The sequence below is a fragment of the Bos taurus genome, chromosome 5, assembly GCF_002263795.3.
Source record: "Bos taurus isolate L1 Dominette 01449 registration number 42190680 breed Hereford chromosome 5, ARS-UCD2.0, whole genome shotgun sequence".
NCBI lineage: Eukaryota > Metazoa > Chordata > Mammalia > Artiodactyla > Bovidae > Bos > Bos taurus.
This window is the reverse complement of record NC_037332.1, coordinates 56,978,962-56,994,693: the sequence shown is the minus strand read 5'-3', so window position 1 is coordinate 56,994,693 and position 15,732 is coordinate 56,978,962. Positions and strand designations below refer to the sequence as shown.

Sequence of the window (15,732 nt, the reverse complement as noted above, 5' to 3'; positions counted from 1 at the left end):
AGAATCAGAACCCACTCGGTGGAACCGAGACTAGACAAGACCTTGTAGGCGTTGATATACGAAGCGGAATTGCGACACTTTGGGACGGGAAGGGGAGGGCTTAAGTAACAACAACAATAACAATGACAAAAGCTTCTTTACTGTTGGTACGGTGCTAAGCATTAGTACAGCATATCGTTTTTAATTTCCACGAAACCTATTGAGATGCAAATCATTACCCTCACTTTACAAATTTTAAAAAAACTGAGTTTGGAGAAATAAGTTACTAGTCAGTGATCACTGAAGCTCTAACAAGTGGAGCCTGGATTCAAAGCCAAATCCTCTGATTCCAAACCACAAACTTTAAAACTCTTATACGTTACAGTACTGCTTTTCTCCTTGATAAGAAATCAGAGATTTGGATTTTGAACACACACATTACAACTTATCAGAATACTAGATCTAGTCATCGTGTTTACCACCTTCTTTTATTATGTACTTATTTTTGGCAGACCGCCAAAAGGTGAGCAGAAAAAGGTTAGCTCTTCTCATTCCCCTCTTTCTTTGCCTTTTTGTAATCTCGAAACACTTAATCCTGATCTGGTTATGGATGGTAGTTTATAGAAGGGAAGGAATCAGAGTAGAGTTCTGCTGGATTAAGAGGACTGGATTGAATTCTCTTTACTCAGAGGTAACCATCTTTTTATTTTTTATTTTGGCTGTGCTGCACGGCTTGCATGATCTTAGTTCCCTGACTGGGGGTTGAACCTAGGCCCTCTGTCAGTGAAAGGGTGGAGTCCTAACGGTTGGATCCTACCACCTTCTTTTATATCTCAATATTCCAATACCTAGGATCTAAGCCACAGTTGTTGAATAAGGTCCACCCCCAGCATGGATTTGAACTTACTACTTTTGACACGAAAGGGGCCATGGTAGTTGTTTCTTCCACTTCACTCATATCTGAGGTGCTCCGCAAGACCTCCTTGCTGGTCTCTGGTGGAGGGGTGTTTGCCTCTCTCTCATAGTAATACTGGATCAACCGCTGAACCCCAGCCTTCAGTGCAGGTTTAAGTGCAGTACCGATTATTAGTCCTGTGGATCCCCTTGACCCTCCAGCCATGGCCATCAGAAGGTCATAACCCAGATCTATAACCCCATCTCGGCCTCGTTCCTTGGCCACGTCCGAGCAGTTCTGAACAGCATAATATATTGCTGTGCCCAGATTGTAGAAGGTTCCCACTCCCGGCAACATCTGGGCTATCTTGTGCACACTCTGCTCCTGCTCCTGCTCACAGTCTTTGATGGAGGGTGATCGTCGGGCTCTCTGTGGGCCTGGGTTCTCTCTAGCCCACAGCTGCAGAGCAGAGGCCAGGGCATCTACTGACACTCTCCTCCCTGTGCTTCTGCTTTTCTCCAGCTCTTGAAGATGTCTGATGAGGGTCTGTGTAGCATTTACACCCCCCTGACGGTACAGCTGAAGCTGCAGGACCTGTACATCACCTTGACAACCAGCTTTGTCCAGGGCGATCATCAGTGCCAGGCTTACCAGAAACCTGGGGAGAGGGGCCATCTGAGTGAAGCCAGGGAGGGATTTGGGAAGAAGGGTCTGGCAAGACAAGGGGTATGAGGAAGTTAACGAGGATTCCAAGGGTGAAGGAAGATGTAGTAAGACATCCATCTGGTTTCCAGATGAAATGGCATCTGCAGCGTGCAGCAGGAAGCAGCAAAGAAGTAGCTCAACTGGTAACATGATGAGTCTGAGACCATGCAGGTTCGTAACAGAGTGCACTGGAGAGGGGAGAAACCAGAAACATACAAACCGTTTCATTAAGGGCTGTGGTCCAAAAGGAGCCCAGGACTCAGGGCGAACCTCATCTGTTACCTCCAAACTTCTGTTCTTTTTTAGCTAAAGGACTGAGAAACAGGAAACTCAACCCAATTGTTCCCACTTGACCTTCTCCATCTTCAGGTCTTCCTCAGCATGATTTCCACCCATTTACAAGGAGCTCCAAATTACCAAACAGTCCAGTGATTAAGAAGTGAGACTGCCTTGATGGATTTGGTAGCCCCTCGATCCTGTTCTGCTGATTCCTGTGCCCCATGAAGAGAGCAGATATACTGGCTTTCCCCTAGTATCAGTAAGAGATGTAATCTCTGCAAATATTTATTCATCTTTTCTGGCTTCTCAAACTTTGTGCGCTTGTCACACACTTGGCCTCAGTATCTAAAAACTTTGGTATTTGGCATTTACAACCAGTCCCTGTCACGTTCCCACTTTAGCTCATGATAGAAGCTGGGAGATTAAGAATCAGAAGAGATGGGATGTCTATGATTCCCTTTTATTTCTCTTTTCAGTTTAAAAATTAAATTAGCAAGCTACAGTGTCTCATTGGGGATTTAGTACAGGTAGATGGATGAGGAAAAAAGTTCAAATGCTTCTCATGCTGAGATGTATTACAGGCACAGTATATGCTAACTGAAAGAAAAAATGAAAAATGTAATGTGAAATAAGGACTGAGAGCTACTAAGTGGAGAAGGGCAAGGTTAACACCAGCACTGGGATGAAATAGAGTATATCTATCCTAAGTAGGGAGAAGGCAATGGCACCCCACTCCAGTACCCTTGCCTGGAAAATCCCATGGATGGAGGAGCCTGGTAGGCTGCAGTCCATGGGGTCGCTAAGAGTCGGACACGACTGAGTGACTTCACGTTAACTGTTCATTTTTCACTTTCATGCATTGGAGAAGGAAATGGCAACCCACTCCAGTGTTCTTGCCCGGAGAATCCCGGGGACAGGGGAGCCTGGTGGGCTGCCATCTATGGGGTCGCACAGAGTCAGACACGACTGAAGCAACGCAGCAGCAGCAGCAGCAGCAGCAGCAGCAGCAGCAGCATCCTAAGTAGTGTCCAACATTTCTGCCTACTTACTGTGTCCCATCTTATTTATTTATTTGTCTGTGTTTGGTATTTGTTCCAGCACTCAGGATGTTTGTTACGTTGTGTGGGCTTCTCTCTAGTTGTGGTGCATAGTTGAAGGTGTATGGGCTTAGTTAACCTGTGGCATGTGGGATCTTAGTGCCCAGACCAGGGATCAAACGTGCTTCCCCTGCATTGGAAGGCAGATTCTTAACCACTGAACCATCAGGGAAGTCCCTGTCCCATCTTTGAACACAGTCCTGGAAGAGCAGACCTGTCTACAATGTGGCATTGAATATCTGAAGTAAAGAATCTGGACAAGTTCCTGAATCAGTTTCTCCATAAAGCACTTCAGAATAGCTGTAGAACATTTTATAAATTATATTGTTGTCACCCATAGACATTGAGAGGCTCTTAACTTGGGGATGTTTTAAGCTTTTTACCTAATTTTCCAACTAGTTCCCAAGACTCATACTGGCATTTCTAGAAGATGGTGATAGCAAAAGCTCTGAATTGTGTTACCAGCAACATGGGAGATGGCTTCTCAGCGAATTCAATCACCATCCAAGTTAACTGGCAGACTAGCCAGCCCAGAGGGTTTTATTCACCATCATTAATAAACCTCTCAAGGTAAGTAGCTGAGTTTTTTATTTATCCAGGCCTCCCTGGTGGTCCCCCAAGATTCCTCAGAATTACTTTAGCATTGCCAGTGCCTTTTCCTTCATTGTGCTTTTTGCTCTCATGGATAAGGGGTTTAGTCCTTTTCTTCCATCTTAACAAGCTGAAGCTGCAGAATGTGAGCCTCAGGTTGTGCAACCAGCCTCTTCCAGAACCACCTCCAAAGCTAAGTTGGATAGGGGCTCAAGCAGAGGGGCTAAGGAGGGGGCCACATGCAGGAGATGCTGGCAGGTTTTAGGATCTGGGAGAGGGATTTGGTTGGAAAGCAGGTTAAGAGGATGCCCAATTTCTGAGATAGACTGCTGGAAGGTCGGGGCCCCTCCCTGGGCATTTTTTGGGAAGGAAGCCACTGGGGACAGCAAGACAAAGAAAAGGAACAGCGCAGCCTGGATCATGGTAGGTCGACAGAACAGCCCTGCTGGAAAGAAACAGGACTCAGAGTGAGAAGTGGGGAAAGGCTTGGGATGAAGAGACTCCAGGACTAGTCAGAGCTTGGAAGTGCCTTGGCCCTTAGAAACTTCAGTTACCCTGAACATACCTCACACCCATAAAGGCTATGGGAGGTCCTCACTGTTTTGAGGAAGAAACAAACCAGAGGAACAAGAAAGTCCAAACATCTTTGCTTTGATATCTTCATGGCTGGAATGACTATTTTGATTTTTTGGTTGTATCCCACTTTCCTCTTTAGCCTAGCCCAAATCACAAGGACCAGAATGCTGATAGCATCCAAAACAGTGAAGGACGTAGCATGTGCAAATATTTATTCATCTCTTTCCAGCCCAGACTTTGTCCTTCTCACCTTTGTCCTATGCTGACAAATATAGGGCCTTTTCTGTTTTTGACCCTGCTACTCCGGCCCCATATCCCTATCGTCCTAAGGTTTTACCCTGGACCTATACATGAGATGAGGGAAATTTCCTCTGTAGATTCTGAAAGGGAGAAGAGGTAAGGTAAAAAGACTGATGATCTCTGGCAAGACTCCCCAAAACATTTAATAAGTTCTCATTAACAGGATACACTGGGTGAAGTTCTGGGAAACTGAAAATATTGGTAAGTTGAATGAAATCAGTACAACTTTCACTTCTCACTTTTCTAATTTTAATGGGAAACATAAAAAAAATCTATTCATCATCTGGGTAGTAACTCTTTCCATATCTAACCAATACTCCAAAAATTGGGAGTTTAGGTTTAAGCAGTTTCCTCTAGGGTTTAGCAGTAAAGATGGTATCTGATGCCTTCTGAAACTAGTACAGGTTTCTACATATGGTTGCGGTAAAAAGTTTCCTTGGTGTTGTCACTCACTTCTGATAGATAACCAAAAGGAACAGGCCAGAGGGAGGGGCTCAGGGTCCTTCCCTCTATTTATTTTATTTCTCTTAGTTCCCAAAAGTGGCCCCTGACGACTAAGAGCAGATAGAAGAAAGAAGAGGGGCTGGTCTGTACAGATACACTACCAAAACTGTAGGAAGCAAGAACGAGGTGCAAAGGGAGGGATCCAGCGCTACCTGAAGTTGTTGTTGTTGTTTAGTCACTAAGTTGTGTCTGACTCTTTGCAACCCCATGGACTGTAGCCTGCCAGGCTCCTTCTGTCAATGGGATTTCCCAGGCAAGAATACTGGAGTTGGTTGCCATTTCCTTCTCCAGGGAATCTTCCTGACCTGGGGATCATTGATGCCACATCTCCTGCCTTGGTAGGTGGATTCTTTATCACTGAGCCACCAGGAAAGTCCAGTTACCTGAATTTGCATGTGAGCATGCTAAGTCAATTCAGTCGTGTCCAACTCTTTACGACCCTATGGACCATAGCCCGCCAGGCTCCTTTGCCCCTGGAATTCTCCAGCCAAGAATACTGGAGTGGGTTGCCATTCCATCTCCCAACGGGTCTTCCTAACCCAGGGATTGAACCTGCATTTCTTACATCTCCTGCATTGGCATGCAGGTTCTTTACCACTAGATAGACCTTGAGAGCAATTTGCTAAATGAAATGTCAGACTCAGAAAGACATGTACCTCATGATGTCACTTATGTGTGAAATCTTTTAAGAAAAATTGAACTCACAGATACAAAGAACAGATTGGTAGTTGCCAGGAGGTGGGGACTGAGCAAAATGGGTAGAGGAAGTCAAAAGGCACAAACTTCCAGTTAGAAAAGTCCTAGGGATGTGATGTACAACATGGTGAGTATAGTTAATAATACTGTATTGTATATTTGAAAGTTGCTAAAAGAATAGACCTTAAAAATTCTCATCACAAGAAAAAAGTCATAACTATACTTGGTGATGGATGTTAAATAGATTTATTGTGGTGATTGCTTTGCAATATATACAAATATCAAATCATTATGTTGTACATCTGCAACTAATATGTCAATTACATCTCAATAAAAAGAAGAAACAAAAATGGGGATATTAATACTTGTTTTACAGAAACAAAAAGGACTTTAAGAGAATATCATGAATAGGTGTGGGCTTCCCAGGTGGCACTAGTGGTAGAGAACCCAGGTGCCAATGCAGGAGATGCAAGAGACTTGGGTTTGATCCCTGGGTCAGGTAGGTTCACTGGAGTAAGGCATGGCAACCCACTCCAGTATTCTTGCCTGGAGAATCCCATAGACAGGAGCCTGGAGGGCTACAGTCCATAGTGTTGCAGAGTCAGACTTAGCATATGTGGATGCATGAATAAGTATATGCTAATGAGTTGTATAATCTAGAGAAAATGGATAAGTTGCTAGAAACACACAATGTACCACGACTGAATCATGAAGTAATAGAAAATTTGAATATATCTTTAATTAGTAGGGAGATTGACTCAGTAACCAAAATTTTCCTAATATGGAAAAGCCCCAGACAAAATGGCTTTATAGGTGAATTCTACCAAACATTTGCGGGTTTTCTTTTTCATTCCTTTTTTTCCTGCTAAACATTTGAAGAAGAATTAACACCACTCCTTTTCAGACTCTTTCAGTATATCAAAGAGGAGAGACATTTCAAACTAATTCTAGGTCACCAGTATTACCCTGATATCTGAGCTAGACCAAGACCCTACAAGGAGCGAAAACTACAGAAAACATATTTCATAAGACTATGAATGCAAAATTCTAGCATGTTGAATTTGGCAGCATATTAAGAGCGTTATACAACATTATCAGGCAGGATTTATTTCTAGAATGTAAGAGTGGGTCAATATGTAAAAATCAATCAGTATAATTCACTACATTAACAGAATGAAGGAGAAAAATGACATGATCATATCAATTGATGTAGAGAAGCGTCTTACATCAATAAAATATAAATAGGAAAAAGCTTGCTCAATAACAAAGGCTATATATGAAAAACCCACAGCTAACATCATATTCAATGGTAAAAAGACTGAAAGTTTTTCCTCTAAGATCAGGAACAGACAAAGATGTTTGTTTATGCCATTTTTACTCAACATAGTGTCAGATATTCTATCCAGTGCAATTATGCAAGGAAAAGAAAACAAGACATCCAAATTGGAAAGAAAAAAGCAAAATTATCTGTTTGCAGAAGACATGATCATATATGTAGAAAACCCTAAATAGTTGCACCACACACACACACAAACTTATTAGAATTAATAAGCAAATTAAGCAAAATTACAGGATACAAAATCAACACCTCAAATTAGTTGCATTTCTATACCCTAACAATGAAAAACATGGAAAAATGAAATTAAGAGAGAAAACAATTTTTTACACCAAACTTTTTTTTACAACATCATCAAAAAGAATAAAATAATTAGGAGTAAACAAAGGAGGCAAAAAAAAAACTTATACACTGAAAACTACAAAACATTGCTGACAGAAATTAAATAGGCATAAATAAACAGAAAGCTATCACACCCATGGACTGGAAGACTTAATACTGTTAAGATATCAATACTACCCAAAGAGACTAACAAATCTGATGCAATCTCTACCAAAATCCTAGTGATGTTTTTTGTAAAGTAGAGAAACCATCCTAATATTCACATGGAATTTCAAGAGACATTGAATAGCCAAAACAATCTTGAAAAAGAAAATAAACTTGGAGAACTTGTTTCCTGATTTCAGAACTTATTACAAAGCTGCTGCTGCTGCTGCTAAGTCACTTCAGTCGTGTCCGACTCTGCGACCCCGTAGAGGGCAACCCACCAGGCTCCCCCGTCCCTGGGATTCTACAGGCAAGAACACTGGATCAGGTTGCCATTTCCTTCTCCAAGGCATGAAAGTGAAAAGTGAAAGTGAAGTCGTTCAGTTGTGTCTGACTCTTCTCGACCCCATGGACTGCAGCCCACCAGGCTCCTCCATCCATGGGATTTTCCAGGCAAGAGTACTAGAGTGGGGTGCCATTGCCCTCTCCGTATTACAAAGCTACATCACTACAAAGAAGAAAGCAAATTTGGTGATCAAAAAGAAGTCAGTAAAATAAAAATGAAGTGGTTCCTGAAAATTTTAAAAAAGCTATAGTACTCAAAACAGTGTGGTACTACATAATGACAGGTACCACACAGGAGCCATTCTTCCAGGCCAATCAAAGTCACATTTGTGTGCTTTCATAAGCAGCTGAGCTGCAGGTAGAGAATAATCCTCTTCTTAAAAATGAAGATACCAACTAGGATACACGACTCAACACGGCTTGCCTCCTAAGAGAATATGCTTGGGCAAGTGAAAGCATTTCTTGAAAATAATTCTAGGTTAGCCCTAACAGATAACTGAATGAGAGACTTTGCTTAACGTATTGGAAACTTATAAAAATAAATGAGAAAAACAAAAGAAAGTTTCAGTTTAAAAAATAAACTAGGAACAAAACTTGCAAAAACACACAAAAACCGGTATGGTATAGGTATAGAAATAGAGATATAGACTAATGGAATAGAACAGAGAACCCAGAAGTAAATCTTTGCTTATGTAGTTAAATAATTTTTTACAAGTGCATTGAAAGCATTGAATGAGATATATGGTGCTGAGACAACTGAATATTCACATGCAAAAGAATGAAGTTTGACCCTTCCCTTATATTATATACAAAAATTAACTCAGGATGGTTTAAAGGCACTTCCCTGGTGGTCCAGAGGCTAAGACTCTGCGCTCCCAACAAAGGGTGTCTGGGTTTGATCCCTGGTCCCACATCCTGCATCTAAAGCCCTTGCATGCTACAAGGAAGATTGAAGATCCAGTCAGTGTGCTGCAACTAAAATCTGGCCCAGCCTAAAGAAATAAAAATATTTTAAAAAAGAATGGATTAAAGACTTAAACATAACTAAAACCGCACAATTCTTAGAAGAAAACATTGGAAAAAAAATCTTCATGACATCATATTTGGTAATGATTTCTTGGGTGTGACACTAAAAGCACAGGTAAAAAAAGAAAAATAGATAAATTAAACTTCATAACAACTTAAAAGTAATAAACTTTTAAAACTTTTGTGCATCCAAAGACACTAACAACAGAGTGAAAAAGTAACCCACAGGATGGGAGAAACTATTCGCATAAAGTTTAGCTGATGAGGGGTTAATATTCAGAATATATAAAGATCTCCTACAACTTAACAACGAATAATTCAATTTAAAAATGTGCAAAGTGAGGATTCCCAAGTGGTTCGGTGGTAAAGAATCTGCCTGCCAATACAGGGACACAGGAGATGCAGTTTCGATCCCTGTGTCAGGAAGATCCCCTGGAACAGGAAATGGCAACCCACTCCAATATTCTTGCCTGAAAAATGCCATGGATGGAGGAGCCTGGAAGGCTGCAGTACATGCGATCACAAAGAGTCGGACATGACGGAGCACACACATATCACACCATAAGATTGCTTCTAGCATTAAAAAAAAATAATGTGCGAAGGAGAATTCTTTGGAGGTCCAGTGGTTGGATCTCTGGTGGAGGAACTAAGGTCCTGCAAGATGAGTGGTGCGGCCAAAAATAAGGGGAAGGGACTTGAATAGACATTTCTCCAGAAAAGACATACAAATGGCCAGTAAGCACATTAAATATGTTCAACATTATTAATCATTAGGAAAATGCTAATCAAAACCACAGTGAAAGACTATTTCACTCAATCTAAAAGTCTGTCACAAACGGGTGAACAAAATGTGGTACATATGTACAATGGGATAAAAAGTAGGAAATTTGTAACATTGATGAACCTTGAGGTCTGTGTGCTCAGTTGCATCCAACTCTTTGTGACCCCATGGACTGTAGGGGTCCATGGACCCCAGGACCCCATGGACCCCAGGCTGCTCCGTCCATGGGATTTTCCAAGCAAAAATACTGGAGTGGGTTGCTAGTTCCTACTCCAGGGGATCTTCCCAACTCAGGGATCGAACCCACATCTCTTGAGTCTCCTGCCTTGGCAGGTGCATTCTTTACCAATGAACCACCAGGGAAGTCCCTGAGCTGAGTCTTGAAGGCGGAAGTTTAATCTGGAGGGCAGGTAGAGGACATGACAAAGCATTTAGAGAAAAAGCCTGCTTTTGAAGAATGAAAAGTAGTCCAAGATGAAGATAACTCCAATATAAAGTAGGTATGTGGGTGGCATGGTCCCAAGGCTGCCAAGGTTAAAGACCAGACACACTCAGAGGCTCTGGACTCTGTCTTAAAAGCAGTGGGGGAACTATCAAGTGCTCTGGACAGGAAAGTGAAAGGATCAAACCTATGTTTTAGAAAGATAAATGTGCAAGGGTACTCAGTCATGTCCACCTCTTTGCCACCCTCTGGACTTTATCCCACCCGGCTCCTCTGTCCACAGGATTTCCCAGGCGAGAATATTGGAGTGGGTTGCCATTCCCTTCTCCAGGTATATTCTCAACCCAGGGATTGAACCCTGGGGCTCCAGCATTGCAGGAAGATTCTTTACCACTGAGCCACTTGGGAAGCCCAGATCACTCAAGAGGGAGTGTGAAAGATGAACTTAGGAGAAGGGGAGATAGAAGAGAGGAAAACAAGCAGGACAGCTGCCACAGGAATCTCAATCAGAGATGACAAACAGCAATGACCAGGAAGAGATCTAGAGGAGTCAAAGTTATAGAAACTTTGGATGGTTTCTATATAAGGGTGGTGGTTGGGGGCTGAGGGGAGGAGGAAATGGGGAGTTAATGTTTAATGGGTAGATTTGCAGTTTTGCAAGATGAGAAAGTTCTGGAGATGGAATGCACAGCAACGTGAACACAGTTCATAGTTACAGGCCAGCTATTGAACTGTTCACTTAGAAATGGTTAAGATGGCAAATTTTATGATATGTGTTTTTTTTTTTTTTTTTTTTACCACAATTGAAAAAAAAAAAACCTAAACTGGGAATTTCTTGGTAGTCCAATGGTTAAGACTGGGTACTTTCACTGCCATGGGCTCAGGTTCAATTGCTGGTCAGGGAATTAAAATCCCACAAGCTGCGTAGCGTGGCTTAAAAAAAAAAGTAAACTAAAAAAAGAGGAAGCAAGAAAATTATTTTCTTTAGTTTTAAGTTCCTTTTTTATAATGAAGAGGACATTTTTTTTTCAAATTGAGTAGACTCACAGGATACCAGAAAATAGGTGAAAAAAGACCCATACTTAATATATGAGTGTTCCAGGGCCACCATAACAAAATACCATAGACGGGATGATTTAAACAAAAGGAATTTATTTCTCTTTCTCATGACCTGGAGGCTAAAAGTCCAAGGTCAAGATGTTGGCAGGTTTGGTTAATTCTGAAACCTCTCTCCTTGGCTTGCAGATGGCTGCTGTCTTGCTGTCCCACACATGGCCTTTCCTCTATGTATATGCATTTTTGGTGTCTCTTCCACTTCTTATGACACCAGTCCCATTGGGTTACAGTCCCACTCTTATAATCTCACTTAACCTTAATGGTTAATGGCCCTCTGCCCTCTCCTTAAAGACCCTCTGAGCAAATACAGTCACATTTTGGGTTAGGACTTCAATCTATAAATTTTGTTATAAATGGTTCAGTTTATAACACTTAGAGACATTATCATGTAATACCAAGAATAAAAACTATGAATAAGAATTTAAAACATGGAAAGAAAATTCAGTTTCTCAGTTATACCACCCACATTTCAAGCACCCAGTAGACACATCGGGCTTGTGTCCACCATATTAGACAGCACAGATAGAGAATATTTCTATCTTCCCTCAAGTTTCTGTTGGGTAGCAGTGGTCTGAAAATTGTGGAAGAATTCATAAAACCCCTAAGACTGCATTTTAATATATCCCTCGGTTCCTCTTCCCTACCTTAATCAGACAGATCATCCTGGTCCCAACTATCTGAAATTTCAACAAGGACTGGTAAGATTTATGTCACCTCTGATTTTCAATGTGTGGATTAGCACATTGATGAAAGACTTGCCGGCCTGGCAGCATTCTTGCTCCTGGGGCCACCTGATCGTTGGGAAATCTCAATTTATTGCAATACCCAGAGTCTGAAGTAATAAAGCAAACATGTATATGTCTTACGGAGTCATATGATTTTATGATGAAAGGAAAAACTTTTTGTTTGTTTAAGGTAAGAGGATTCTCTTTACTTAGCACGAATACTGATAGACTGACATAATCATAGTTGACTCATTCCATTCCATACCTGAGGATTAGGATAAGGGAGTCAGTGACAATTTTAAATTCAGTTTAATTCCTTCTGTGCATAACCTCTGTATTTATGTAAAGCATAAGGTTACTAGGAAAAGTATCTAAGTCATGGCCCATGAATAAGGCCCCAAATGAGTAGGAGTTGAGATCACTTCTTCAAGAGTCTTGTCCTCTGAGGCCTTAATTGTCGTTTGTCACTTCTGGGTGATTCACATCTGTGCTGCCTCCCAAGCCCTCCTCCCTAGTCTCTAATAGAGGGGTATTTGTCTCTTTTTCATAGTAATACTAGATCAGCTACTGAATCCCAGATTTCACTGCAGATTTAAGCACAGAGCTCACCAATAGCCCCTAGTCCCCCAACAACCTGGGCATGATCTATGGCCCCAGGTCTATGGCCCCATCTCAGCCTCACTCTTCGGGTCTGTTGTAGTTCTGAGCAGCAGAGTACAAAGCTATGTTTGACTTTGTAGATTCCCACTCCTGGTGACAGCTGGAGTACATTGTACATATGCTGCTCTTGCTCTTATTAACTTTCTAGAGTAGAGAAGGCACATCTTTCTCTCCTGGATAAGGCTGAACCCTGCCTAACAACTGCAGTACAGAGACCAGAGCACTCCCTGGGAGGCCTCTCCCTGAGCTACTGTCCATCTGGCACCTTGTTTTTGGTTGGAAAAAAACTTACTTGGCTTTCATGTCATCCAGGTTATAAAGGTGAAACTGCAGGGGCTAGGGATCAGCCTGGTGATCAGCTTGCTCCAAGGACATTCTTGGCAGAGGACAAAAGGGGTAAGGTCAGGCAGGGACTTTGGGAGTAGAGCCTGGCAGAGCTAGGAGTCTCCAGAGGGTGGCTGGATCCCCAGAGATGAGGAAAAAGATACCAGGGTCTTTTCTGGGCTCTACATGAAGTGAGAACCACAGGGTAGAGCAGGAGGCACTCAAGGAGCAGGTCACGATGGGTCTCAGTGGTGCTTAGCCAGATCAGACCACACTAGAGTGGAAGACAGCATTCACACTGTTTCCTCTAGGCTGTGGTCCGAAGGAGCCCAGGGTTCAGTTGGAAGACATCTTGCCCATCAATTCACAGCCTCCCTTCCTTTTCAGTTTGGGGCCAGGGAGTAGAGAATGGGACTCAGTTGCTCTTTTTGGTCTCCCCATCCAGATTACCAGGGGCTTTTTCTGCTTTATGTGGGCTCATTCCATAAAGGTATAGGGCCCCAAACTACCGCACAATCCAGTCACCAAGAAGTGAAACCACTCTGGTAGGTCTAAACTCACTCTGCCCAGTTCTCCATCCCATGAGGAGGAAAGTTGGTTGCTTTTCCCAACAATCAGCAAGGGACATGCCCTCTACAAATATTTGCCCATTTGTATTGACTGCTCAAACCTTGTCCCTCTGTTACATACTCAGTCTCAAAATGCATTGGCACTTCCTGTGGGTCCTGCCACATTCTACCTCCAGCTCACAAAAGAAGCTATGGAAGGAATTCCCTGGTGGTCCAGTGGTTAAGTCAGGAAAACAAGATCCCGTGTGATGCAACACCAAAAAAAAAAAAAAAAAAGCTGTGGAGACACAGAGTTAAAAGAGATCAAATAACTGTGATTCTGATCTAGAAGCAACATTTAATTTCGCTCTTCAGTTTAAAAATGAACACAAACAAGTTACAGCATCCAGTTGGGAATTAGAAAGTAAAGGGTAGATAAATGGGGAAAGATTACAATATCCTTCATGTCTAGTACGTAATACATCCCCAGTACCTGACAAAGAGTAATTGGGGGAAAAAATAGAGACTAGGACTTATTAAGAGAGGGGGCAAAACTGACTCTGGTCACATGGCTTTTAGCATTGGGATCACACGAATAGATGCTTCTGCCCTAAGCTGTCTCAACATTTCTAACTACCTGTTGTGCCCAGTCCTCGTACATGATCCTATCAGAGACATTTGAGAAAGGAAATAGGGTGCCTTGGAGGCCTTCCTTATCCGAAAATATTCTGGACTTGCGTCTTTATGAATTCCACTACAATGTGCATCAGAATGGTCATGGAACGCTTGATAAAGTACAGCTGATCTTGCATAGGCATTGTGAAGTCTTTCATCTCAGGGCTCTTCACTAGCTGGTTGCTTACTGCTTGCAAATACTCCCAGGACTCATCCGTGCATTTCTGGGTGACGTCAGTGGCAGCAGCCTTAAACTCTTTTACCAGCTCAGTGTTAGGGAGCTTCTCAGCAAATTCAGCTATCATTTTTGCTGTCTCATAGAGCACCCACCTATCTTCCTGCCTACATGCCTCCGGAAGGGTAACTGAGCGCTGCGCCCGCCTAAGCTCCCCTGGAGATCTGCCCAGATCCTTCAGAATGACCTTAACTTGGCCAGTCCCTTCTCCTTCATTGTGCTTTTTGCTCTCACGGATGAGGGTTTCAGTGGTGTCCTTTCCTCCTATCTTAACAAGCTGGAGCTGCAGAATGTGAGCCTCAGTTGTGCAACCAATCTCTTCCAAGACCACCTCCAGAGCTAAGTTGGATAGGTACTCAGGCAGAGGGGCTAAGGAGGGGGCCACATGCAAGAGATCTTGGCAAGTTTTAGGGTCTGGTAGAAGGATCTGGTTGGAGAGCAGGTTCAAAGGATGCCCAATTTCTGAGATAGATGGCTGGAAGGTCAGGACCCCTTCCTGGGCATTTCTTGGGAAGGCAGCCACTGGGGACATCAAGACACAGCAAAGGAGCAGCACAGCCCGCATCATGGTGGGACAGCAGAACAGCCCTGCTGGAAAGAAGCAGTGCTCAGACTGGAAAGTGGGCAAAGGCTTGGGATGAAGAGACTCCAGGACTGGTCAGACATCGGAAGTGTCTCAGCCCTTGGAAACTTCAGTCACCCTGGACGTCAGAACTTATGGGCTGTAGGAAATACTTACCTGCTCTTGGAAAAAAAAGAAGCCAGAGGAATGAGATGATCTGAACACGTCCTTTGCCTCCGTGCCTCTCTTGATCTGAATGACCGCTTTCTAGATCTGACCTCTTTATCTCAGTGAAAACAGTTGACCCCTCTGAAAACCTCAGTTGACCTCACAGAAAACAGTGAAGGACACAACCTTCACAAATATTTATCTGCCTCTTCTTAGTTCAGGCTTTGCCCTTACCTTTGCCCCGAAGTTGAAATCAGGTTTCTCCCTCTGTGAATACTGCCCCATCTCCCTCTCACCTTAGGACTTCTCTAGACCCAAACTTAGATCAGGAAAATTTCCTCTGTGTCTTCTGGGGAAGAGGGAGGTGAAAGGCAGCAATGCCAGTGATTTCTGGATAGGAGACACCAAAATAGTTCTTTTATTTTTTATTTTCTATTTGAAGTATAGTTGATTTACAATGTTGTGTTAGTTTCAGGTGTATAGCAAAGTGATTCAGATATATATATCTGAATTATATATATATTTTTCAGATTCCTTTCCATTATGGATTATTACAAGATATTGAATACAGTTCTCTCTGCTATACAGTAGGTACTTGTTTATCTATTTTAACATAGAGTAGCGTGTATCTGTTAATCCTAAACTCCTAATTTATCCACTCCTACCTTACAGTTTCCCTTT

General features: G+C 42.5%; 2 protein-coding genes across 4 annotated transcripts; both read right to left on the bottom strand.

Annotated features, from left to right (window-relative positions):
- Positions 1–119: 119 nt before the first annotated feature.
- APOF (apolipoprotein F) lies at positions 120–15,137 on the bottom strand. Of its 3 annotated transcripts, none has more exons than NM_001128502.2 (2): positions 15,061–15,137; positions 120–1,767 (listed from the first exon to the last, which is right to left on the bottom strand). In NM_001128502.2, the coding sequence occupies exon 2, from the start codon at positions 1,727–1,729 to the stop codon at positions 806–808; it is 924 nt and encodes a 307-aa protein (NP_001121974.1). In that variant the 5' UTR covers positions 1,730–1,767; positions 15,061–15,137; the 3' UTR covers positions 120–805. The 3 variants fall into 3 exon arrangements, with proteins under 3 accessions (NP_001121974.1, XP_015326608.1, XP_005206716.1); XM_015471122.3 differs by lacking the exon at positions 15,061–15,137 and adding an exon at positions 1,862–2,099; XM_005206659.5 differs by lacking the exon at positions 15,061–15,137 and adding an exon at positions 1,997–2,099.
- Positions 13,819–15,060, bottom strand: APON (apolipoprotein N; the record flags this gene model as incomplete). The annotated part of the gene is given in 1 exon segment (NM_001003907.1): positions 13,819–15,060. A coding segment is annotated over 1 exon segment (765 nt). The 5' UTR covers positions 14,890–15,060.
- Positions 15,138–15,732: the final 595 nt, after the last annotated feature.

What these genes read in the sequence shown, in the direction of transcription:
- APOF (XM_005206659.5), bottom strand. Translation starts at nt 2,081, where the DNA reads ATGGGGCACAGGAATCAGCAGAACAGGATCGAGGGGCTACCAAATCCA. An exon ending in CTTAATCACTGGACTGTTTG is followed by an intron (nt 1,768 to 1,996) that starts GTAATTTGGAGC and finishes TCCCCTCTCCAG; the next exon opens with TGCACTCTGTTACGAACCTG.